At 38.1% G+C, this 25,341-nt stretch overlaps 1 protein-coding gene across 1 annotated transcript; it reads left to right on the top strand.

Annotated features, from left to right (window-relative positions):
* The first annotated feature begins 20,589 nt into the window (after window positions 1–20,589).
* Window positions 20,590–25,306, top strand: LOC307154696 (putative methyltransferase). The gene is made up of 6 exons (XM_079864775.1): window positions 20,590–20,959; window positions 21,557–21,717; window positions 23,971–24,184; window positions 24,353–24,456; window positions 24,645–24,782; window positions 25,052–25,306. Exons 1-6 carry the CDS (start codon window positions 20,849–20,851, stop codon window positions 25,146–25,148), a joined length of 825 nt encoding a protein of 274 aa, XP_079720901.1. The 5' UTR covers window positions 20,590–20,848; the 3' UTR covers window positions 25,149–25,306.
* The last annotated feature ends 35 nt before the right edge of the window (window positions 25,307–25,341 follow it).

The following is a 25,341-nucleotide window of genomic DNA, read 5'->3' as shown; positions in this document are numbered from 1 at the left end:
TTTCCATGATTGTTTTCATTGGAGCTGTGCAAATGTTTTCTCTCCTACAATCTGACAATGCATATTTCCTTATAATTATGAATTAATAAATATCACTGTTTAATTTGTTTCCCGCTTTCAATTTTCCCCAGACAAATCGCAGATTCAACCCGCCGCAGTAATCAGACACAACATAGAGATGGATTCCCACCGAATCAAGGCATTTGACATTCACATCTGCAGAGCTCTCATTATCCAGACGCCGTAGTCTTGCCCGTATCCGTCTCTTCTGAATGCATTTTGGCTTTTACAGCCTTCTAACTTCCTGCTCCATTATCTGTGTTATCTTCCTCTCCCTCTCCCTGTCGCTGTGAGGTAAATGCGGAATGTCACACTCAATATTCCGGACGTGCCGTGATTAATTCCCCAGAGTTTCTCTTGGCCAGTTTACTAGCGGCCAGTCTGTGGTCGTCGGACGCTCCTTTGTCTCCTCCAATTCCCATTACGCTTTGCTGGCACTGACCTAATTTCCTCGCCACCCGCTCAGCTTCCAACTCGGAGCCCACCGCTGTCACCGGCTGAACTGCCCCACAGGGACCCATTCGCAAACTGATGGGCAGTTTTATGGCTGAGCGTTTTATGGCTATTTTTTTATTCCGAATTGTTTCAGTCAGCTAGCTCGGCTCATCTTTCGTTTCTAACCCCCGGGGTGCAGCAGTGCAGGGAGTTCGAGAATCAAACGAATCCCGTCGTATTTACCGCCTCCATAAAAAAATATGTCGCAACAGTTTGTCAACTTTGCACCCGCTGAGGCATTTGCGGCGCACCGACCGAGGCCATAATCTCCTAAAGATGTGAGGTGATTAGTTTGGAAATAACACTGCTGCTTCAGGGACCCTGGTTTTATGGGCCGAAGCTCGAACAGACGTATGGAAATACAATTTCTGAGACTATTTTCTTGAGGTGGTCTCTCCGCTCCCATTTTCAATCTGATAAATGTCTGTTCCTGCCAAGCATATTCAAGTCTCTAGTCACTTGTGTGCTGTTGCGCTGCTAGCGTTAACATCCTCGTCCAAGCATAACTTTCCTGGCAATGCGGCTTCTCTGAAAAGCTCCTATCCACCACGCCGAAGGTTCTTTCAGCCCTTGTTTCTATAGATCGGTTACCCAAGCAAGCCGCCCCCTCCATTCAGGTTCGACAGATTATCTGCCCTGCTCTCTGTTTCTTTTCACTCCATCACCTATCTAGAGACTTAATGGAAAATCTGTCCATTCCGGCGCCCTCTATTAGCATGAAACATGCCCATTCAGCTTTTGCTTTTGACCGGAATGGCCCGCGATGCTAATAGGTCTGCGGGAGATGCTGGGGAACCTTGTGGCAGGCGCAAGGGGGATCCCGAGGGTGCAACCTCTATCGCCTCGACGTATCTTAACGCACGTCTTCCAGAACAAATTGGCCTGTTTACTTAAGAATTGGCAGTGACCCATGAATATTTGATAGCAAGCAACTGTTGACGGCCGCATACAATGACTCCCTTATCTTATTTAGCCAGCCTGGCAGGCTCACGCCTCCCAACACTTCCCCTGAGAGACGGACACCGCTGAAAGGGTTTGCAATCCAATACGGCAGCTGCACACCAAAGCCAGCGGTTATCATTGAGAGAGCAGGGCCGTCTAAGCCTTTCCCCCTTTCCCCAACCGTCGGGTATACAGGATATTAGTTGAACCTCTCATATCACCTTTGCCGCAACGGCTAATAATACAGCAGCCTGGAAATCAATGAAGCTGCCCTAGATTTCAGCTCGGTCCTCTCCATAAAGGGATCTAGAGGGCAGTGAAGTTTTCGTTTTCTCCCTTTTCTCTCTTTTCTCTTATTATAGGGGAAGAAAAATGGGTGACCGGGACTCGGAGATCATTTCTCCGAGTCCCTGAAAGTGCTAGTCGCTCTCTCCAGGGAGGTGAGTGTTTCAGTGGGGTTTATACTACGCTATGACAGTGGCTGTCTCTCTTCATTAGAGCACAGGCCTTTGCTCCCTCAAATGGTAATTCAGCAGCGCAGGATTGTGCTGAGTGAGCAGAGGAGGATTCTGGGTGGGCTGATAGAGACGAGAACAGAGCCGGAGAGATGAGATGAGATCAGGTTTCACTCTCCAGGCCAGTGGTGGGCGACCTCATCCGCAAAGGACCCCTTAGGGTCTGTGTTTTCACTTGCCTAAACAAATACAAAACTCAGTTTAATGACAGCAGTTAGAAAAACACTAGGACTGGAAGTTAATTAAGGTGCACATAATAGTGGTTTATAGGTAAATAAAACTATGCAAACACTGAAACTGAGGAAAATAAATTTCTTTATTGCATTGTGCACTTTTTTTCTCTAAATCGGAGCACACTTGAGTCAAATTCATTTGTCAGAGAACTGATCATAGTCCAAAAAGCCATTCACAACAAAGACTAAGCTTTTAATAATCTTTCAAATTCTAGGAAAATAGTGAAGTCCACACCACATGACAGTTTACAGAGGGATAATTCACATTTCATGAATGATTTCAGAACAAGCCAATCAGAACTTTTTCCTGTCTTTAAAGAGATTGAGCATTTAAAAAAAGAGAAACAGAACATTACTGTGGGTTGGTGTGGATGCTAATATAGTTTATAGTTATTATTCTTGGTGTGAACAGTCCTAAAGAGTGATTTTAATGGGATTTAAAAAAAAACAACAACAAAAAAAAACACCAATAAGATGTTTAAAAATCCATCTATTTAACCCATTAAAAATGTATAGGGTAAATGTTCATTCCATGCTTACTTTAAGGTTAATTGTAAATTATCATTATCAAAAAGAACCTGGCCGGAGCTGTTCATTGTTATCTGTCGATCAGATCTTTCATCAGCTTATCAGCATGCTTCCAGTCATACAAAGCTGGACAGAGAGTCGCAAGTAGCAAGTCATTTAGCAGAGGTTTTCTCCAGAGCTACTTAGGCTCTCATGTTACATGGACAATCCCCTTGGAAGAACCTGGGGTTAAGTGCTTTACTCAAAGCCACAATGGTGATGGGTCATGGTTTGCTCCTGACAGGGCTTGAACATGCAACCTTCTGATTACAAGCCCTAAACTGCATTGTGTGTGGTGGATAAATATTATGGAGCGTCATTGTTTAACAGTCACAACTTATTAATTTAATCCACTTATATTTGTAAAATGGAAATGAACAGAATAATTGTTGTACAGTATAACAATAGTTGTACAGAATAATAATCAGTAATGTTATGCCTACTATAGATGGTTATATAGAAGAAAAAGACCAATCACAATTCAATATGCAAATATCTTGATATGATCTTGACATCAGACCATTTTGAATGCTAAACACATTCGATTTAATTTCCCTCAGTGCGTTAATGGCCAACTTTAGCTCTTTATTTCCATTCTGTTCATTTTCTAGCCAATAATCAAGTTAATAATTAAAACAGTTTAAGTGTCTGAGCTTGGCATAGCCTTCTAGAAAAAATATCTAACACCATTCAACACAAGTAAGTTACAGAGTTCAGGTACTTCTGACTCCATATTTCTTTAAATTGCAGACTCGCACTAAAATGTAAATGGGCGTAGTTAGTAAAAAGAATAGTGTACTTAAACACTGCTTCCTTTCACTTGGGAAAATCTCCTTGTGTTGAATACTGAGGAGCTGTAGTTTGTGAGTGAACATTAGGTCATCAGGTTAAAGTGAAACGGGTGCTGTCATTCCCCCATCAACAGTCATCATTGTCTTGTTGTGAATTTAAATCTCTGTTATTGGACTACGACATGTTGAAATATTTAGGCATGCTCTTCAGATCTCACTGTTCTACTCACTGAATAGAAGCTCATCTGATGCCAGAATCAGTACATTAGTTTTTACACAGTCATCTGCTTTTCATTGCAATGCTTATGTGCTTAAAGGAACCTTCCTTTTTAAAACTCTCTGTTACACAAGGTTATTTAGTTTTACAAACCCTTCTGCTTATTTTATCATAAGTTTGGACATTTGCTGATATAAATTAGACCAGTGCTACTACTACTTATAGGTACCCCCAGAATCAGAACCAAAAAAATTCCTTTTAGCTTATAATGGATTTAATTAAGTGTAATAGTACGGACATCTTTACAATGATAGCTTTTACAATGAAAGGACTCAATGCTGTGGGTTTAAAACTGACTACAGTAACATGTAATATTATAAATACATTTGCATTGGAGGTCCTGTTTTTTCTTCTTCTCACATTTGCTTTGTTGTTGTCTTTCTCATCTTCATAGTGTTTGGGCCTTTTCTGTAAGTTTATGCCTATTTGGATTGGGGATCTTATTCTAAAGCATTACCATTCTTTGAATGGCTGCCCTAAGATGAAGGGGAATTTTGTTCAATTTATTGTTGTTGTGTTCATCATCATCTTCTTTCTCTTTTTAGTACTTTCTGGGTGTTTTATAGGTGGATGCTTATTGGCCCAAGCCATGAGGCTAACTTAAAGACTCTATAATGGTCTCTAGATATAGTTCAGTTCCCTCCTTTAATGCAAGTCTGATCATTTAAAAAACAAAATATCACTCTTCTTCTCTATTATCATTCATGTATGTAGCACAAACGAAATGGAGGGTTGTGTTGGGACTGTTCCCCTCATGAAACATCACACTTTAAGGAACTTTTAAAAGGGATTGTAGAAAGTAAAAGTTGGGTCACTTTTGATTTCATGTTGACTTTAAGTGGAAGCATTTCTTAGTGCATGGTTTTCAACACAGTATTCAAATGCAATTGCATAATTCACATTTGGCCTTGATCACATAAAGCATTGATTAAAGCAGCAGAGCTCAGTCCTCGCGGTCCGTCCGTGCAGCTCTTCTGAAGCACGCAGCGCAGGAGTTAAACAGAGAACACGTGTCTCAGGAACCCTGTGGCCTTCGTCAGCGGATAATTAAATCCCAGCCTATTTATTCTGTTTAATGTGGCTTTAATTCAATTACAGGCAGGGTCAGGGAAGGGGTCTCTGAAGCAGTGGAAAGAGAGAGACAGAGGGATGTTGTTGACACTGGACATTGATGATGTGAGCAATAACTGCATTAGACTCCTGGACGAGGAGAGGGACAGCGACAGATATGAATTGTGATTTAACTTCATTTTGCATTGCATTTTGCTACCACATCAGGCTTCACAGCTATGGCGAATGAACATGGTAGGCTAATCATAGCCCTAGGCATCCTTGGCATGTTCATGTGAGTTCACGAGAGAAATAGTGATGTACAATTCATAATCCATTCTCTGTTGGATCTTTTCAATGAATCACAAAACCAGCCTGAATGATTCGTTCTCAAATCAGGCTCATCCGAATCTCTCACTGACTCCTGTCACAGTGGTGTTCAGTGAATAATGACGTGGATATAGTGAATGGTTGATTCTGACTGGTGTTTTTCTATTGTTTTCTTTTCTTATATTTAATGTAATGCATTAAAAAGAATGAGAAATACAACAACAAAAAAATATCCTTTTGTACTCCACAGACAAAATAATGTCTTGTGGGTTTTGAACAACATGAAGGTGAGAATTTTTTTTTTTTTAAACATTGTTTGCAGAGCATATAGATTCTGTCTTCACCTGTAGAGTGAAAATTGCCATTGGAAATCTGTAGACGCTCAGTATTATGTGTGCTTAAGGACTAATGCATCATGAAGGACTGTCAGTGTAGACACAGATCCACCTGTTTGACCTATTGAATGCAGATCATCTTCAGATCAATAGCCAATGTCAGGAAGAAATCCACTAACAGGAGGAGAAATACTCTCAGTTATGGTATATTACTGTTATAAATCCATTTATTAGATTATATGTATATGTAAAGCTAACATTTATTATCATTTTTATTTTAATTCATTGGCTGGTCGACTAACAAAAGCGTGAAAACCTTAGTTGGTCTGTCTGCTAACCAGCTTAGACCAGTTACCATGGTACAAAACAGCTTCTTGATTCTTCTAGAGGGATTTGTATATTTAGTACCTATAAAATTATGCATAATCATAATAATCTATTGTTATTCTGTCATGTTTTCTCATGTGGCCAACAAATTTGTTGCCGTCACCCTCAAAGTTTATATGCAAGTGTTGACATTTTATATACTGAATGTTGAATTGCTATCTGGGCGTCCTGTGTGAACGTGTTTGATGGAGATCATAAACTCTATTTAGAGAGAGTCAGTTTGGCTCTGTTGTTGTTTGCTTTTAAGTGTGATGTGTGGGGAAAAAACTCCCACAAATCATGACGAGAGCCAAATACAAAGCAAATAATGAAAAGAGGAGCAACAGACCATTAACTTTTTTGCCTCGTTGTGACATATAGTGCACAACAATATTGGGCTATAAGAAAGCAAACAAGGATATAAAGCTATTACTTGACGAGATTAATTGATCTCAAATCCTATAATGGTTTAATTGACTGGAAAATAGCAGATGGTTTGATAGCAGCGTCGTAAAAGAAGCTTGTCAGCAGAGCCTTAATAGCCTCTCTGTCCAATTTCAAATATTTCGCCACACGTTTTATTTCCACCACCCTGCTCTACCGTTCTTTTCCTTTTAAAGAGAGAGTGAGGGAGAAAAGAAAACACTGATATACTCCTTAATTTCACTTAGATCTATAGAGCTATCATATGTTTTCTTTCTCTTTATTATATCTCTGTCAGTTCATTGAAAATGTTTCTTTTTGGTTGTATTTTGAAGGTGAAAACAACATAAAGGCAATGATGAACAGGACGCTTAAAACGTTAGTCGTTGTTATTGAAGTATTTTACTGAAGTTATTGTTTAAATGAATGAACAATTATGGATTTGTACACTTGGGAATGTTGAGTTGGTTGATAGGACTTACCATGTGGTTGCTAAGATGTTCTGAGTGGTTTAATTGTATAGTGCTACTGAACGTGGATGTTAGGGCATTCTATGTGGTTGCTAGGCCATTGCTAGGTGGTTGTCACTATGAAATCAAAATGCATTTTATGGAATATTGCAGTGTTTTTTACATAAATGTTCAAGAAGCTGTTTTATTCGGATATACATCACAATAGGGAAGAAAAGACGATCACAACTTCCATTTCATGCCGACTTTAAGAATTATGAAATTTTTTTTTTTTTTTTTTGCATGTTGCAATGCTAGGGCAGGGATCTCAAACTCAATTCCTGGCGGGCCACAGCTCTGCTCAGTTTTGCTCCAACCCTAATCAAACACACCTGATCCAGCTAATCAAGGTCTTCAGGATTACTAGGAACTTCCTTGCAGGTGTGAGTTGGAGCTAAACTGTGCAGAGCTGTGTCCCTCCAGGAATTGAGTTTGAGATCACTGCTCTAGGGTGTTCTGTGTTGTTGCTAGGGCGTTGCTAAGTGGTTGTTTGAGAATTCAGAGTGTTTTCACTATGCGGCTTCACTAAGGTGATTGCTGGGTTGTTCCAGGTTTTTTTTTTTTTGTAGTATGTTGCTGTGCATTTGCTAGGGTATTTTATGTGATTGTTAGCATGTTGCTAGGCAGTTGCCTTAAAGTGTTATGAGTGGTTTTTAACATGCCATTCATTTGCTAGGGGGTTGCCTGGGCATTTTGGTGACTGTTATGTGGTTTGCTTAAGTGTTATGATGGTTTTAAACAGGTTGCTGTGTGCATGCAAGGCTATTAGTAGAGTGTTGCTAGGTAGTTTCTACCCAAATACTGTAGTTACATCAGTTATCGTTACTACTAATAAATTATTATGATGTCCATCAAACAGCGTAAGAAGCTTTCAGGAGAGTTCAGTCATGTAATGTCTTTTTAATGAGGAAATATTGGCATTTCTTTGTAGGAGGGCTGGTTATTGTAATAACATATACATATCTCATCATATCACATTTTCCAGTCGAATGCAAATCTAATCAATGTATAGTAAATCTTGGACTGTGCAACCATATCGGAGGGGGTGGAATGGGGGTCTATACAACATGGAGCGTTCAAACAAAGGAAAATCTTCTTTCCATGCCTAACTACCCTCCACAAAAGCATATGTGCCCTAGTAAATAAGCAAACACCCACTCATCAACACGTGCTAAGCACCTGCAGCATCCTGGCCTCTGTTGCACTGCAAAAGGGCTGAGCCATCGTTTTTGCTTTTAAGTGCTGGTGGGTGTGTGCAAAGGAAGTTGGATGCAATGTGGCAGCCATTAAAAATTAATTCAGGCCCCTGAGGTCCCAGACCACCCATCAATCTCCCAATGACCATGGCTGCATCTTACTCCGTGACAGATGCCCTGGAAATGGACAGGTTGTGTGTGACTTGAATAATCTCCGGCAAAACTGGAGCACGGTCAGAATGTGGAAAAGAGGAGAAGCGGCCAACAGGGCCTGTCTCTGTTAATCCTGAAGAATGGCCGGTAAAAGCGGTGGAGGAACGTGTCTCAAGTGAGTCTAGACTGGATGTAGCAAATGCTGAGCGGGCAGAGCTTTAATTGATGAGTGTGCATCTGTCACAGTTTTCTGAAAGGCTTTTGTATTGCTAATGCGAATAAAGAGAGTGCTCGTAAGCAGATCTCATGGCAACAGTTGCTTGAACAGAATGCCTTTGCCAAAGTGCAAAAGCTGTGGATGTCTCACAAGACAAGCTTAAAGAGATACTTCACCCAAAAATGAAAATTTTGCCACGGTCTACTCACATTCTTTTTTTCCTGTGGAATCTTATTGGAGATGTCAAGCAGAATGACAAGACTTTTTCTTTTTAATACGTTGAAAGTCGATGATGATTGTATTGGTGAACTACATTGGTTATCAATCTATATCAATGTGTTTTTATTATTATTTACTTTTTAGTTTAGTCTGATATTGGATATTTAATTGTGTCTGCCTATTTTAAGATTTAAATCATCTAGCACTAACTTGAGATGTTAAATTATGGCAAATATTTAACCCTTTAAGAGCACTAAGTCTTGCATTTCCCTTTGAGAGCACATGTTATAAACCATGTAGTTCAATAGAATGTCAGAATGAGGAAGAAAGGTGATTTCAGTGACTTTGAATGTGGCATTGGTGCCAGCTTGGCTGGTCTGAGTATTTCAGAAACTGCTGATCATCTGGGATTTTCATGCACAACCATCTCTTGGATTTACAGAGAATAGTCTGAAAAAGAGAAAATATACAGTGAGCGTCAGTTCTGTGGATGAAAATGCCTTGTTGATGCCAGAAGTCAGAGGAGAATGGCCAGACTGGTTCGAGCTGATAGAAAGGCAACAGTAACTCAAATAACCACTCGCTACAACCAAGGTCTGCAGAAGAGATCTGAACACACAACACATTGAACCTTGAAGCAGATGGACAGCAGCAGAAGACACACCTGTTGGCTAAGAACTGGAAACTTAGCCGCTGAGGCTCTACAAAATTGGACATTAGAAGATTGGAAAAATGTTGCCTGGTCTGATGAGTCTTAATTTCTGCTGCAACAATAAGATGGTAGGGTCAGAATTTGGTGTGAACAACATGAAAGCATGGATCCATCCTGCTTTGTATCGGCGGCTCAGGCTGCTGGTGGTGTAATGGTGTGGGGGATTTTTCTTGGCACACTTTGGACCCCTTAGTACCGATTGAGCATCATATAAACGCCTCGGCCGACCTGAGTACCTGAGTGGAACAGGAAATTTGCATCATGGATGTGCAGCCGGCAAATCTGCAGCAACTGTGTGATGCTATCATGTCAATATGGACCAAATTAACTGAATGTTTGTTGAACCTTATTGAATCTATGCCACGAAGAATTAAGGCAGTTCTGAAGGCAAAATGGGGTCCAACCCCTTTACTTGTAAGGTGTCACTGATAAAGTGGCCAGTGAGTGTATATCTGTGTGTGTGTTTATATATGTATTTATTTATTTTTGTTTAGTATTTAGTGTTCAGTATTTAGACCTATTATTTGATAGGGGCCAAGTTGTGTTCTTCTTCGAAAGTATTATATTAATCATGAAATTAAATAATTAATGAGCCAGGATCCTTAAATTGAATTGGAATCAGAACCTAAATTCCCATCCCTAGTAAAAAAAAAAAAAAAAAAAAAAGTGTGTTTTATTTATGGTTAGTAAAATAATTTTTTTTACTAATCTATCTTTATGTGGGCAGAGATGCTTTTGGACTTTGGTGCTCTATAGTATATCCTCTCATGCTGAGTGTATTGCAGGAGCCATCACACCTCTTTTCACACAGCAATAACTCCCTCAGGCAAACTCAAACCACACTGTAAGCCTGAAACCTCCATTCGCTCTGGGTCTCCATTTTCCTCCAATCGCAGGTTATGTAACGGAGGAGCGGTCGTCATGGCAACCCCTCCACTCCGGTGCCCCGGTGGATGGTTTGATGAGCTGCCAGCAGTCGGGTCACAACTAATGGCATTCCAGCTGTCTGCCATCAGCTATCCTCACCCAGCGTGTTCCCTCAGCACTGATCCAGGACCAGACTGCAGATTCCAAACCTCTTAACAAGATCATACTCCTAGATATGGAACAGAATTCTGCTCTCAGATCAACATTCACTCCTGGTTTGACCAAAACATGGTGCTGTTAGAGATTCAACTCGCTTATTAAAGAGGTTGGAGAATGCTCAACACCAGTTGTTTTGTACTGAATGTCTGACAGGCCAAAGTTCAATTCATGCATTTATTTGCTAACGAGCTGATGATTCAAATCAGCTGTGTAAATAATGGAGCCATACAAAATCATTGTTCTAGACAGCAATGAGGCTACATAATCTGGATACATTTGAAAACGTATCTTTTATCTGCATTTTGGCCTTCAATCTACACTTTAATGGTATTTTTGTCCTGTGAAATTTTAATTTTAAGTGGATACATTTTAAAATATGTTTTCCCATTGTAGTGTTGACTGTGAAAAGGGTGGTAGCTATTGAAAATTATGACACATTTAGTCATATGACGCATATTGAATCGATAGATTGGCTATCTATGTTCATACCAGTATGTACCTGCTATGATATTCACTTTCACAGTTTGATAAAGATACATGTTACTTTGCATAATCTTCATATTACATTTCTTGCAAATGACAGAAAATGTACTCGCAATTGCTGTCCTTTTGCAAAACATGAGGGCAAATGCGTTTTAGAGCATACAATGAGTGACGATTGAGTGCGACCTGAATGCACCAGAGATATTTTGCTAATAAAGTGATCATGCCAGAAGAATAGTGTGAGAACTTCGTTATGTCTGGTGCCTCTGCATCATCTCAGGGTATTTTTACATGACAACGATGTGCTAAAAATGGAAAGGTCGCATACAGACAACAACATTGTCAAAACGATCCTCGAAAACGACTAAAACCGCTGTATTATGCTGCCAGGCCAGTAGTTGGCGATGTCACATTGTAAAGAAAAACTATGCACCTATTGAACATGTTATATACATGTGCATGCTGTCACCGTTTTCACAAATTCACGTTTTTGCAGTTTACACTTAGACAATAACGTTATCGTTTTCAAAAACTTACACTTTAAAACCCGTTTCCAAAAGATTGCGTTTTCAGGTCCCCAAAATACTGTTGGCGTGTAAATGAACAGCCAAAACGCATAAAAAGTTATTTAGAAAACTGTGTCATATAAACGGCCCCTCAGTTAGCTTTGCTTCTCAGATGTTTCTCCTATAAAATACCCCCATTATCTCACGCTTTCAAGTTTCAAAAGATAAAAAGTTTTTTATATGTTTTATATTAGCATCAACTTTATCTCAAAGGTTTTTCCTGAAATTCCTTACGAGAACCTTAGAGTTCAAATTGAGATTTCTGACTTTTAGTTCTTTGGTATCTTGGAAAATGTGGCCATAGTTTGAGACACTGCTAAGATTCTTCTGACACTGTAGAAGAGAAATCTTGTGTCAAGAGAAATATTTGAATTGTTGTCTATTCAGGAAAAGAAAAAGAATTTCGATAATAAAGACATTTCTTTCTGATGATAAAATGCTAGTCATAGATCTCAGTATATGAACTCCGATATTTCTCATCAAGTTCGCCAAGATCAGATCTAAGCTGGAACATCTGAGATAAAGTTGATACTCAAAAGCACAACATTTGAGCAATGTATACTGTATACTTTGAGAAGTTGATACATCAAATAGGAAATAATAAATAAATGCAATTAGTAATGCTATTTTGATTAAATTCCAAAAGCAAGAATTTACAAGGAATTCAGCCATGCCACTTTTAATAAGCATGTCGAGGACATTATTGTTTATAATGCAGAGTTTTACGGTAAGCATTCAAGGAGGTATGAGTGTTACTGTAGGTTGCAAAACTAACCCAAGATTGATCTTTTTCCTCAACAAATCCATTTGCTTTTCTCTTTGCAGCAAGACAACAGCAGTGATCAAAGGTTTCAGAGGAAGAGATGACAAAGGAGCGCAGGCACAGGTCAGTGCTTTTGAAAAATATATGTTTAACCTCGTTACCATCAACGTGGTTGTGAATGCATTAAACATTAGGCCTGATTTATTAGACACCTGCTTCTGCTGAAGGGAAAGATCCGCCCACTACACACACGACCAGAATGAACTAAAAAGAATGAGTTCAAATCAATGCAAAATCAATTTATCTTATTTCACACAAGGCTGCCTCTTAGGGATTAGACGCAAGAAACTAAATAGATCAACATTAGCGAAAGGAAACTAGTTTTTTTTTTATGACACAATGCTTGAGAATAATGTGACTTTAAAAAGATGATACTGAAAATGTATCCATAATGCAACTGGTGCATGTTTACGAATGCCATCGCAAGATTATGATGTTAGCGATGAGCAAAATTCTGAATTTAAGAATTGGCTACCGTGCAGTTCATGAGAGTATATATCTATTTACACACACACGCATGCACGCACACACACACACACTTTAAAGTAATTCCACTATTATAACACCTTATGATACTGTTTTGTAAAAAGAATGAAATACCATTTATGGTGAAAATATATTGTATTCAGTGGGACACTGCATGTGCTTTTATAGTAAACTATGAAATTACAGTACAATTCTTTCTTATTTTTGTTATTAATATATACATTAGAGTGTTGCATGCTAGATTTTATGTTTAGTTATTGTTTACTGCATGATTTTGTCATCATAATAACCCTGATAATGTGTTGTGTTGACATAATGTACATTTTTAATAGTTATTGTTTGTGGCCATAAAGTCACTATTGATTAACTGCCACATTTGAACATTTTTTATTTATTTATTTTTTGGCATATAAGCGTGCTTTAATTTGCTCCTTAACATCATTGACCTTGATAGTGGTCATCAGTTTAAAAGTGTCCAGAATTTGGTAGCATTCTGTCAATCACAGTCTCAATATGATTGAACAAACATTCAGGCTTCTCAATCAAGGAATGACGCACAAAGATCTCTCTTTCCCCCATTCCTCAATGACTTTGATATATGCCTTTGCCACTGAATCTCATCTAATTGTCATTATGGGGTGTTGGGCAGTAATTAAAAGGGGCTTAAATGTTGCAGCACACCATTTTCTTTAGCCAAACACGCACACACGTACGTCTCTAGAGCCAGTCATACTAACAAGGTCAGATTTAGGGGTCGGTCGGGCACTGGGCTTTGAGGTGACGGTAAATGAGAATCAGGAGGAATTTGCAGCATCGCTTAAATCAGAACATAATGGTTTGGATGACAGCAGAGAGACGACCATTGACAAACCCACATTAATCAAAGCAACCACATCTGCAATCTAATCGTTATCCTCATTTACCTGCAAGTGGCTGATTCAGGATTTATATTTTTTAACCCAATCAAATCTTAATCGCATTTCGCTTTAATCGATTGCGTTTAAAGAGATGATGAGTAATTTGTTTAATAATCTAGCACCCGTAATTATCGTTGCTTATTGCATAGTTAAAGCACCCTTCTTTCTCCGTTAAACCTCTCATGGGTTTTGTGGATGGACGCTGGAATAAAATAAGCAATGTTATACCATCTACTGAAAAACACTTGGTTTCATGTTTTACAATGCATTTCGATTTTTAGTAATGGTACAGTACTCTTCCCTGGTATATACTGTATATTCTCCGATCACAAGTTGCACCTGACTATAAGGCTATGGCACAGATGATTCACCGATTATTTCCCTCTGATTTTAGGAATAAGTAGGGATAGGGATAGGGTTAGGACTCAATTTTTGGACAGGAATGTTGTTCCAGGATCGGTTCCCCAAAGAAGCTTTCAGGTTCTTAAAAGAACCATCTTTTTTTTCTTAACATGAACCTTTTTTTTCCCCACTCTAAAGAAACTTTTGTGCAATGGAAAGGTTCTCCATGAAACTATGAATGCCAATAAAGAACCTTTATTTTTAGGAGTGAAGCACTTAGTTCAAATCTCTAATCCTGAGCATCTAAGCATGTTCATTAGAAAGACATTTCCTCTTCTTGCACTATTGACTTTTTAGAGCGTGCATGTACAGATATGAATGTTCCGGTAGCAATAACCAGAGGAACATCAGGATATTGGCCATTAGTTTTGATGTTAATGTATTCATAAAACTGGCCTTTGAGAAAGTTATTTGGAAAATAGCTTTTCATGCGCACAAGACGGAAGTCATTTGTAATAAAAGTTATTGTTCTGTTTCAATGTGCCCAATGATGACGTTGATCTTTCTCCAAGAGTGGCATCATTTAAGAACACATAAAAAAAAATGAAAAAAAGACCTGAACGCAAATGACCTTTTCTCTTTACAGGCAAAGTTTATGAGTGAAATTGCTGTTTTGTGTAGGTGATGGTAAAGTTGTCGTCTAACCTCTTTTGTCTTTCAGTGTGAAAGAATCTGGCATCTTTACTCAAGGTCTGAGGACTCTAAAACATTCATGACACATCATTGATGACACATATACAATGCAAAAGCACGCTTTGTTATTTGGAGGCCTGTTAGACTTTGAGTAAAAGGGTTTAACAAAAGTATAAAATAAAGTGTGTGTGTGAGTTCGTAACGTCACACTGCTAGCTTACAGACGCAAGCTGGAATGAGCCTACGCATGTAACTCAAAAGCTTCTACAAAAGCACTCCATTCTTGCATGTTTTCTCTTGCAGACAACCTTAATGGACAAGGTAGTCAAATAGTTATGTTTATGCCTACAGTAGCTATATGACGGTTTAATGGGGGCAGACAAGATAACTCTATGTATCTATTTTGTTAACAGCACAGTAGAATATTGTTCGTAATGCACAGAGGGCAATCTTTGTGCAGAGTAAAGATTTTTTTAATAATTCAGAAACTGAGAAGTGTATGGAAGCTTGTTTCGCCACAGAATAAAAAAAATAAGTAATTTTAACTTTTTATCTCGCAATTCTGAGTTCATATCTCGCAATTCTGACTTTTTCCACAATTCTGAGTTTGTATCTCGCAATTCTAACTTTCTCGCAATTCTAAGTTTATAATTTGCAATTCTGACTTTTTTCCCCACAATTGTGAGTTTATATCTCGTAATTATGACTTTTTTTCTTGCAATTCCAAGTTTAGAAAACAACTTGAAATATATATGCGAGTTATCAATTCTGAATTGCCAGATATAAACTCAAAAAATAATTGTGAGACAAAACTTATTGCGAATAAAAGTTTACATCTCATAATTATGACTTTACTTCTCGCAATTGTGAGTTTATCTCAATTAATTTTTTTTCTGTGGTTTATTCTTCTGTAATGTTAACAATAATGATAGGGGCGATATATAGTTACCTTGTCTGCCCTGTCATAAATTTGCAATTGAGGAAAAAATTGTGAGATTAAAAAGTCGCAATTACCTTTTTTTTCTCCTTCTGTGGTGGAAACAAGCTTCCATATAGTGACATGTTCTGAACTAAACAATGCAAGAATATGACAATCTTTTTTGGTAACTAAACAGTGAAATATGAATCAATATTTAAATCTCTATAAATCAGAACACGAAATATACGGTCACATTTACCATTGTGCTACAAATCAAGTCATTTCAACAGAAAGTTTCCCTAAAATTTGCTGCATTGACCTATGGAAGCTTGTTTCCAACCACTGAATAAAAATGAAAAAAAGTGATTTGTGACTCTTTTTTTTCTCACACTTCTGACTTTACTTCTCGCAATTGTGAGTTTATGTCCAGCAATCTGACTTTAGGCCTATTACTCGCAATTGCGGGGCCTATAAACTCGGTTTAAAGTAGCCTATGTTTCTGGTCAAAAAATAAATTACATTCTTTTTTTGCGTATGTGCTCTCTCTCTCTCTCTCTCTCTCTCTCTCTCTCTCTCTCTCTCCTCTCTCTCTCTCTCTCTCTCTCTCTCTCTCTCTCTCTCTCTCTCTCTCTCTCTCTCTCTCTCTCTCTCTCTCTCTCTCTCTCTCTCTCTCTCTCTCTCTCTCTCTCTCTCTCTGTGTGTTTCTCTCTGACAGGTGTGGCAGTGGATGCAAATACTGATGTGATCAGCAGTGATTGATTTTATCTGCAGGGATGCGCAGTGCTGAGGTACACAGGTCCAGGCCTCTCTGCCCTGACACCTATAAACCCATCCAAACACAGGCTGGTCTGATTGATTCCTGTATGGACCAGACGTGTGACCAATGAATAATTAAAACCCTTAAACCCGTGCGGCTTAGGGAATTGGCTGCCCGATGACCAGCTTCCTGACTTATTGACGGTCTCGCAGCTGTCACGTCAAAATCTGACAGCCAAACACAAGTCATCAGAGGCTTAGTAAGTAGGCGGAGCTGATAATATTATTCAGCCAATCAGCATGCGTGAAATTTAATCTAGTACAACCATTGTTGCCCAGGGCAGATTGTTTGTGACATGCTAATTTGATGATGTTTTTTTTTTTCCTCCCACTCTTTAAAAAGATATTCATTATACAAATTATGTGTAGTAATTAGTCACAGCACTCAAATTTGATGAAATAATCGAAGCAGAATTTAAACTAAAAAAGGGTATTTGTTTGGTTATGGTAATAACTTTTCGTTTCAAAAATAACTTGTCAGAATCACAGTGCATGTGCATGTTTAAATGAGTGCACTAGTGGCAGTAGCTGAACATGTTCTTCTGTGTGATAGCGCCCCCTGCTGCACTTCTTGAGAAGAGGCACGTTGTGTTAGAGAGACTGGGGCTCCTTGTCACATTTGTTACAGCACTCTTTTTTTTAAAAAATATCAGGTTATTTACATACAAACTTAATAATAAGAACTACAACAAAAATATTATAAATTAATTTCATTCATTTAACATTTATGGGTTAAGTTCTCACAAGGAAACCTGCAATTTATTGACATTGTTTTGAGAAGAATACCTTTGTGTATTGTTGAAAATGAATATACAAAATATTACTATTATCTAAAGTTAAAAAGCCTGCATTTTGTTATAAGGGCAGAATTCAGAAAATAATTGTACTATTTTTTTTGTTTTTTTTTTTTGTTTTGAACTAGGTGTTTTGAAATGAATGTGAAAGTAAGACATACTTTCCAGTGTGACAACAATACCCTGTCTTCCGCACATGTGTCATTTGTATACTAGTATAATATTATACAAGTATAGTATAATACACACACACACACACACTCCGGAGTTTTAGACCCTCGAAAACAGAGACTGACCCCGTCAGTGAAGCAAAGACATAATGGATACATAATATAAAGCCATGGTGTATTGTAACATATCTAACAATTTTCAATGTTTTATAGCTTTTTTAACGATTACTGTAAATTTGTCACTAATAAAAGCACTCTAGACTGCGCTAAAAGTACAAAGGTCAAACGCAGTAAAGGCGACTGTATTCATAAGTGGAGGGTGAACCAACTTCAGGGTAAAGAGATGCGCTTCCCCTTTGAAAACACATTTAAATAGATTTCATAAGCGCTTCCGATAAATGATTTATTATTAAAGCAGCTAGGTTCACAAAACATGTTCATTGCAACATACTTAATGCAGCCAAATCCTGTGTTTGGACATGGGCCTGTTCCAGAACCAAATCACTGTGGGTGAAATTAGTATATACTGTCTATTGCTGTATAATTATCAAACATGTTAAAATATAAGTCCTTTCGCGTCACCATTTTGCGTGAGCCTGCACTTCACATAATAGGCCTGAAGGCCTGGGCTTCATTAACCAACTATGATAACTAATATAACCAACTATGGTTTGATCAAATGAACAACAGTGACTAAATACAAGTGACTTGAATACTACTTACAAAATACTGCACAAAACCAGCACCAATTAATAGCATTAAAGGAGAACTCCGGTCAATTTTAACATTGAGCTCATTTTTTTGTAAATTTGGAGTGCTGTTAGTACAGAGAACAACGACAAAAATCGGTGTTGCCTACACCGTGTTATCCATACCTGTATTTTCTTCCTGTTTTCGGTCGAAGTCCACAGTAGTCGATTGTCGAGTTCACGCGCATAGGTTATCACACGCGTGAACTCGACAATCGACTACTGTGGACTTCGACCGAAAACAGGAAGAAAATACAGGTATGGATAACACGGTGTAGGCAACACCGATTTTTGTCGTTGTTCTCTGTACTAACAGCACTCCAAATTTACAAAAAAATGAGCTCAATGTTAAAATTGACCAGAGTTCTCCTTTAATGCTATTAATTGGTGCTGGTTTTGTGCAATGTGCTTTCAATTAACATCCATTGTTTCAACGACGCAAATTCAGAATTTCAGATCGCTTCATAAATGTACTGTCCTGTCCATGTAATTTTCAAACAATTTATAAACAGGCATCAATGAATTATGTAATATTTTAAAATATGTAATATGTAGATTTTTAATTGAATCGACACACTACCTTTGATTTATTTTTGAGACCCAGCGTGATGTGAACGTCCAGGAAAAGTGCACAAGAAAACTCCCACTTTTTCTGTTCACCTGCAGGAGAGAGGAGGAGAAGAAAACAATCAAGGAGAAGGAGCGAAGAGAGAAAGAGTTGCTGCTCGAACGCTACAGGAATGATCCGAAACTGAAGCACTTGTGGATCAACAAGCACAACCGCAACTACAGCTCCTCCTGATGAAGATCATCATCATTATCATCATCATCATCATCATTATCCCTTTAACCCGTGTAAATAAAACATCCTCTTCATTTATTACCTGTGTAATTAAAAAAGTTTGCTAAGTAAAAAATTTAAAGATCCATTCTTGACTATTGAAACATAAAACATGTGTATTATGAAGTTGAATCAATTTGAACTAATTTGAATGGAACTGTTTAACTAGGAAGTGCTTCATTCAATTCAGTTCATAACAGTGAAGTTCACAGGTCAGTAACAGATCAATATATAATCTCTCCATCCATAAACTGCATGCTCGTCTTTTCATGTTTCTTCCCTACATTTTTAAGTACAATCTACTTGAATGCTTAAGTCATTTCAACTTAAATTACATTAAACTGTTTTAAAAATGAGGTGAATCTTGTATTACTTGCACAAAAAATTAAAAATGGCTTAATTTATTTTGATGAGTTAATGCAATGTAAAATCGTGGTGGATGAACCACAGTGAAAGGGTCTGCACCCTCTGCTGGGAGTTACTCAGTTCTGATCATTTCTTCTCCAAAGCAGGCTCCGTGAACACCGACATTTTCAATAACGAGTAAATGCTGGGTAGAAAAGGCTCCTTGCCCACACCAGGCACCCGAAGGTCGAGGATATTAAAGCTAATAACTCCTCACGCTAGCTAAACATGCAGGGACAGGGGCTCAAATGTAAAAAAGGGGCATATACAGTATATGTATATGTATGCCCCTTTTTTACATTTGAGTCCCTGTCCCTGAGGAATGTTTAGCTAGCTTTAATTTAAAATAATGGTTTTCCATTTGAATATACTTATAACCTTTGATACTTTTTTAGGATTCTGAGTTTAAAAAGTAAAAAAAAAGAACAGCATTTATTTAAATTAGGAATCTTTACCAATATACACTACCGTTTCTTTTTTTTTTTTTTTTTAATAATACTTTTATTCAGCTAGGATGTGTTAAATTGATAAAAAGTGAAAGTAAAGACATCAAATGAATCCTGAAAAAAGGTCACAGGTTGCAAAAAAACCCCAACAACATTAAGCAGCACAACTGTTTCCAACATTGATAAAAAATCAGCATATATTACAATGATTTCTGAAGGATCGACACATTGAAGACTGGAGTAATGATGCTGAGTAATTTTTGCATCACAGAAATAAATTATATTTTAAAGTAGCCTACATTAAAATAGAAAACCATTATTTTAAATTGTAATTTTTTTTCCTGTATTTTTGATCAAATAAACGCAGGCTTGGTGTGCATAAGAGACTTTTTCAAAAACATAAAAAATAGTAATGTGTCCAAATTTTTTGATCGGTACTGTACATAGGCTACTATGAAGGCTATATATTATCAATAAAGCCTATAGCCTAGAAAGAGGGCAATCTCACTAAAGTTCAGTTACAATCAAAGAAACTGACTGCACAATGAGTCTCTTCGAGTGAATTCTAACTTAAACAACTCTGATTGGACATTGCGGTCAAGAAATCAACAGTTGTGTCTGTGATTGGCTACATTTCTCAACGCTGCAAAAACACATTGTAAATCGAAACACTTGAAGCACTCCAGAGCGCAAACACAGATCCGCATTGGATAGGCAAATGTTTCGTCGATATGTTAATCATTACGGAGAAAACTGATCCTGAACCAGCAGTTATTGGCAGCTTTTATCTGTAAAAGCAATCCGAAGCAGCAGCAGTCAGTGATTTTTGCCCTGCCTCACACACTCCGCCTATGCTTGTTGTAATGAATAACCCAAGGCCAGATTCTCAGGTTGTGTCTGTTGGATAGACTAGAAAGGGGAAATGGCTCAGAGACATTTTGAAGGAAAAGCACATGCTGAATCTTACCAGCGTTACCGGGTGTCTCCTCCTCAGGAACTCATAGATGAAGTGCTGAACTTCCTTCGAAAAAGAGTATGTGAGATGGGTGTGTTTGGAAAAGCTTTTGTCATAATGACTCAGCACATTATGTAGGCTATATGATGTTTTAGTTGTCTTTATTGAGGCTAAACTATGGAAAATATAAATCAAAATTCTGTCATCATTTGTAAACCCTCATGTTTGAAACCTGAATGCTTTTTAAATTTTGTTTTAACGCAAAATAGCAGATTTCAGGTGTGCTATTCTTATTCTCAACATAAGAGTGGGCGTGGCCATTGTAACTTAATATCTTCCATTTTTTTTAGCTGTACAAAAACTTTCCGTTATGTTGCTTGAAATTACAAACTCATAATATCATAATTATTTTAGGATTTACAGCATTTTGTTATTCTTCCCATTATTTGCTGTAGGCCTATAGCGTCGAATTGATCAAATTGTCACTCAATCAAAGAAAATAGCTTACTTATACGTTGGTACAAAGAAAGAAAATTAGGCTATATGAGTTTGGAACAAACATGTTTACTTAAATTATCCTTTTAAGTCTTTAAAATCGAATTACACATTCATAAGTCAGCTGTTGAAAACACCAGCATAGCTAAAGCTTTCTTTTTTGACCTAATATATGAACAGATCCAGGAGCCGCTTGATCTGGCAGTGGATGTGGGCTGTGGATCAGGACAGGGCACTGAACTACTGGCTCCTCACTTTATGACTGTGGTCGGGACAGATATCAGTTCAGCTCAACTGGAGATAGCCTCTGCTAAAGATCACGCAGCAAATTTGTGTTACAGGTACAAAATGACTATAAACACCTGCAAGAGAATATAGAACAATTCTTCGCTTCATTATGCTTAAAAAAAGTGGTATATGTGAGGGCATCATATGGCAATACCATGGTACTACTGACAAGATACTTCAGAGAATATTAAAGCTACACTGTGTAGGATTTTCTCCCATCTAGCGGTGAAATTGTTTATGACTACCAACTGACTATTACTTTCTAGCCCCTCCCATTCCGAGGGCGTTTTAACTCCTACGGTGGCCGTGTTATTTCAAATCTGCCGGCAGTCGCGAGTAATCTCCCCCTCGCGTTCGTCACGGTGCCACTGAGTATAAAAACGCGAAAGGCGAAGCTTGAATTTCCAGGTATGTCCCTCTTTGGCTAATGTATTTTCAAGATGGAGGCGCAACATGGCTGCCGCCATTCAAGCGACTCGCTCGTATGTATTCTAAATGGCAGATTCTACTCTTACGAGAATACTTGATTCATAGGCTAGGGTGACCAAACGTCCTGTTTTCCCAGGACATGTCCTGTTTTCACGTCCTGTCCTGGCCGTCCTGGCTGTTTTTTTATAAAGTGATGAAGATGTCCTCCTGGTTTTCATTATTTTTCATTGGGCCATTAAGCGTGTACTTTAAATACATGCTTGCCTTTGCACACAAAACATATGAAACCGACTTCGGATTCGCCTCGTCTTGTTATAATCAGCACGTTCCTAAATCCGCAGCGACAGGCAGAGAGCACGTAAGAATACAGAGGCCTGTGTGTGTGTGTTCATCTCAGCCTCATTGGTCTGTCACTGCTTGTCAATGTCAGAATATTTGAAATGACCAATAAAATCAAAGTAGGCGGACTTTACCAGAGACTTTACGTTCACAGAATTTTAACAGCGTGACTCGACGCTTCAGTTTGCGGTCAAGTGCGAGATAAGATGTAAGTAGCTAACTACAATCCGGCCTCTAGTTCATAAATGCCAGAGGAGAACTGGCCCCCGACTGAGCCTGGGTTCTCCCAAGGTTTTTTTTTTTTCTCCATTAGGTCACCTGATGGAGTTTTAGGACACCATTAGGTCACTTGATGGAGTTTTTTCGGTTCCTTGCCACTGTTGCCTTTGGCTTGCTCAGTTGGGGATATTTAATTTTATTTTATCAATCAATAAATTCCACTTGAAACAAACCTTGTTGTATTATTTTAATTTAATACTGTGAAGCTGCTTTGATACAATCTGTATTGTGAAAAGCGCTATACAAATATACTTGACTTGACTTGACTTACCAGCGTAAAAAAAAAAGCCCAAATGTAAATTCACAGATGATTTACAGAGAAAACATGTCCCCACCACTTTTTGCTAAGGTCGATATTGTCCCCACCACTTTTGAAACATCTCGCCAATACGAATGTACCAATACAAATAAACAAAACATCTCCAGTTAGCAGAGCATTCATTTCGTTCGTTTGGCAAATAAGAGGCAATCTAGCGCTGAAATGTGTTGTTTTTGAAATCAAGTGATCAAAGTGCTCGTTGCCGCTGCGATCAGTGGCGCGGTCGGATACTGTGTTCTCCTGTGGCTCACGCACAGTCTTCACTCGGACGAGTGCTTCAATCCGTCGTGGAGAGACTTTCTATTCGTTCCGGTGAAATTACAAAACAAAATGCACACAAACGTGTCCCTGCCTGATATACAACCACTGATAAACATAATCGGTTTTGATGAGAAAAAAAAAACAAAAAACTATATGAGTGCGGATTAGAACCCAGAACCTCTGACACGCTTGGCAAAAGTTCTGCCCCTGGACCACTTAAATACATGCTTAAAATAGTCGGATCAACATATAATAAGCCTCATTAAACGACTAATTAAACCCAAATAATGTGCTATTTAAATCGATTGATGGACATCGTAATGTTATTGTACATACATCTGTTTTATGATTTAGCATTGTGTTACCCCCCCCCCCCACCTGTCCCACCCACTTTTTTAAAACAAAGTTATGCCACTGACTTGATTAGTTGGTAGAAGTAATTACACATTAATGAGCACATATCATTTTGAAAGAACAAAGTGTTTTTTGCTAAGAATTAACTTAAAAAATTACACGGTGTAGCTTTAAGGTATCGCATGTCACATTTCTAAAAACATAGTATAGTTCCATCACTACCATGTTTACCATGTCACTACTACCATGTTCCATCTATTTTTCCCCCTAATTCTTCCCACTGTACTCACTCTGATTATCACATCTGATTATCCTGCTCCATTAGACAGAGTCCTGCAGAGGAGTTGCCCTTTGAGGACGATATTGTCGACTTGGTTATATCTATGACAGCTGCTCACTGGTTCGACCATCCGCTCTTCCTGCGGGAGGCAGACAGGATTCTGAGGCCAGGAGGCTGCCTCGCGCTGCTCAGCTACACCATGGATTTTGAGCTGGAATATGGAGAAAGCACCTCGAAACTCAATCAAATCTGTCAAGAGGTTAAATAAACCATAAACAAAATGTTTCATGGGTTGTTGTTGTTCAGGAAACCGATATTATAAATATTTGATATGAGGCAGCCTATGTGATGTATGATGCAGCATTTTAATTGATTCGCTTTCTAGCACTAGAGATCTTCAGTGTAAACTCTATTTTTCAATTCACAGTTCTATGCAGCCCTGCACCCTTTTCGGAAAGCTTATATAGGATCCAGCTCCCTCCAAGTGTACAAGAAGATCTATGACCTTGTTTCATACGATGATAAAGAGTGGTAAGTGTGCTTTTTATTACATAGCGGCTTTGTAAGGATCATGCCAATATGAAAAATAAAAAAATGCTATATAAACATAATGGCATAATGCAATCGAATAATAGCGTAACAACTTTAAAGACTATTTATTGCAAAATCTAATATAAATATATCAGATTCACACTTAAATGCCTGTATTGTTTGCACAGGCATGAATGTCTCAAGGTTCGGATGATGATGCCACTGTCAAGTTTCATAGGCTTGGTTGAGTCTTTCTCTACATATCAAGGTTTCCTGGAGAAGGATCCTGTTGAGGCCAAGAGACTGTCTCAGACCATCACAGACAGGTAACAGACAGTCTCGGCTCATAAGGAACATCTTCCCTGATGCTCTGAAAGAAGCAAAATAGCCTTTGGATTTGCTCCAGTGTCATTTATTTATTTCAACCTATACATACATAGATTACCAAAAATGCTTAAATTATAAGTCAACACATCATTTGATTTTTTTATTTTTATTTAATTAATCCAATTATTTCTGAAATCTGAATTGATAATATTTATAAAACTTAATATAATTAATAAAGCATTACTAATTGCCATTATTTTATTTCCAGGTTGTTGGAAGCAATGGGGGCCTCGTCGACTGACACTGAAGTAACAGTGGTAGTGAAATACTTCTACTTATTAGCCTCTAAACCACAGAAATCCTAAAATGATTGCGAACCCACAGATCCCTCTGTTTCAATTGTTTCTCAATACTTCAAAGAGCATTAAAGCATTTGTGTTGAACAATAAACACTTAACTGTTGGATTTATTATATTGTGTGTGTAATGTTTCTATGAACACCATAAAATAGTTATCTAAAGTGCTCTAAGTGGCTCAAAATCTCATTTGGCTTTGCAG

This window comes from Squalius cephalus, assembly GCF_949319135.1.
Source record: "Squalius cephalus genome assembly, chromosome: 2".
Lineage (NCBI taxonomy): Eukaryota > Metazoa > Chordata > Actinopteri > Cypriniformes > Leuciscidae > Squalius > Squalius cephalus.
The sequence above is the reverse complement of the archived record's forward strand: the minus strand, read 5'-3'. Positions and strand labels throughout refer to the sequence as shown.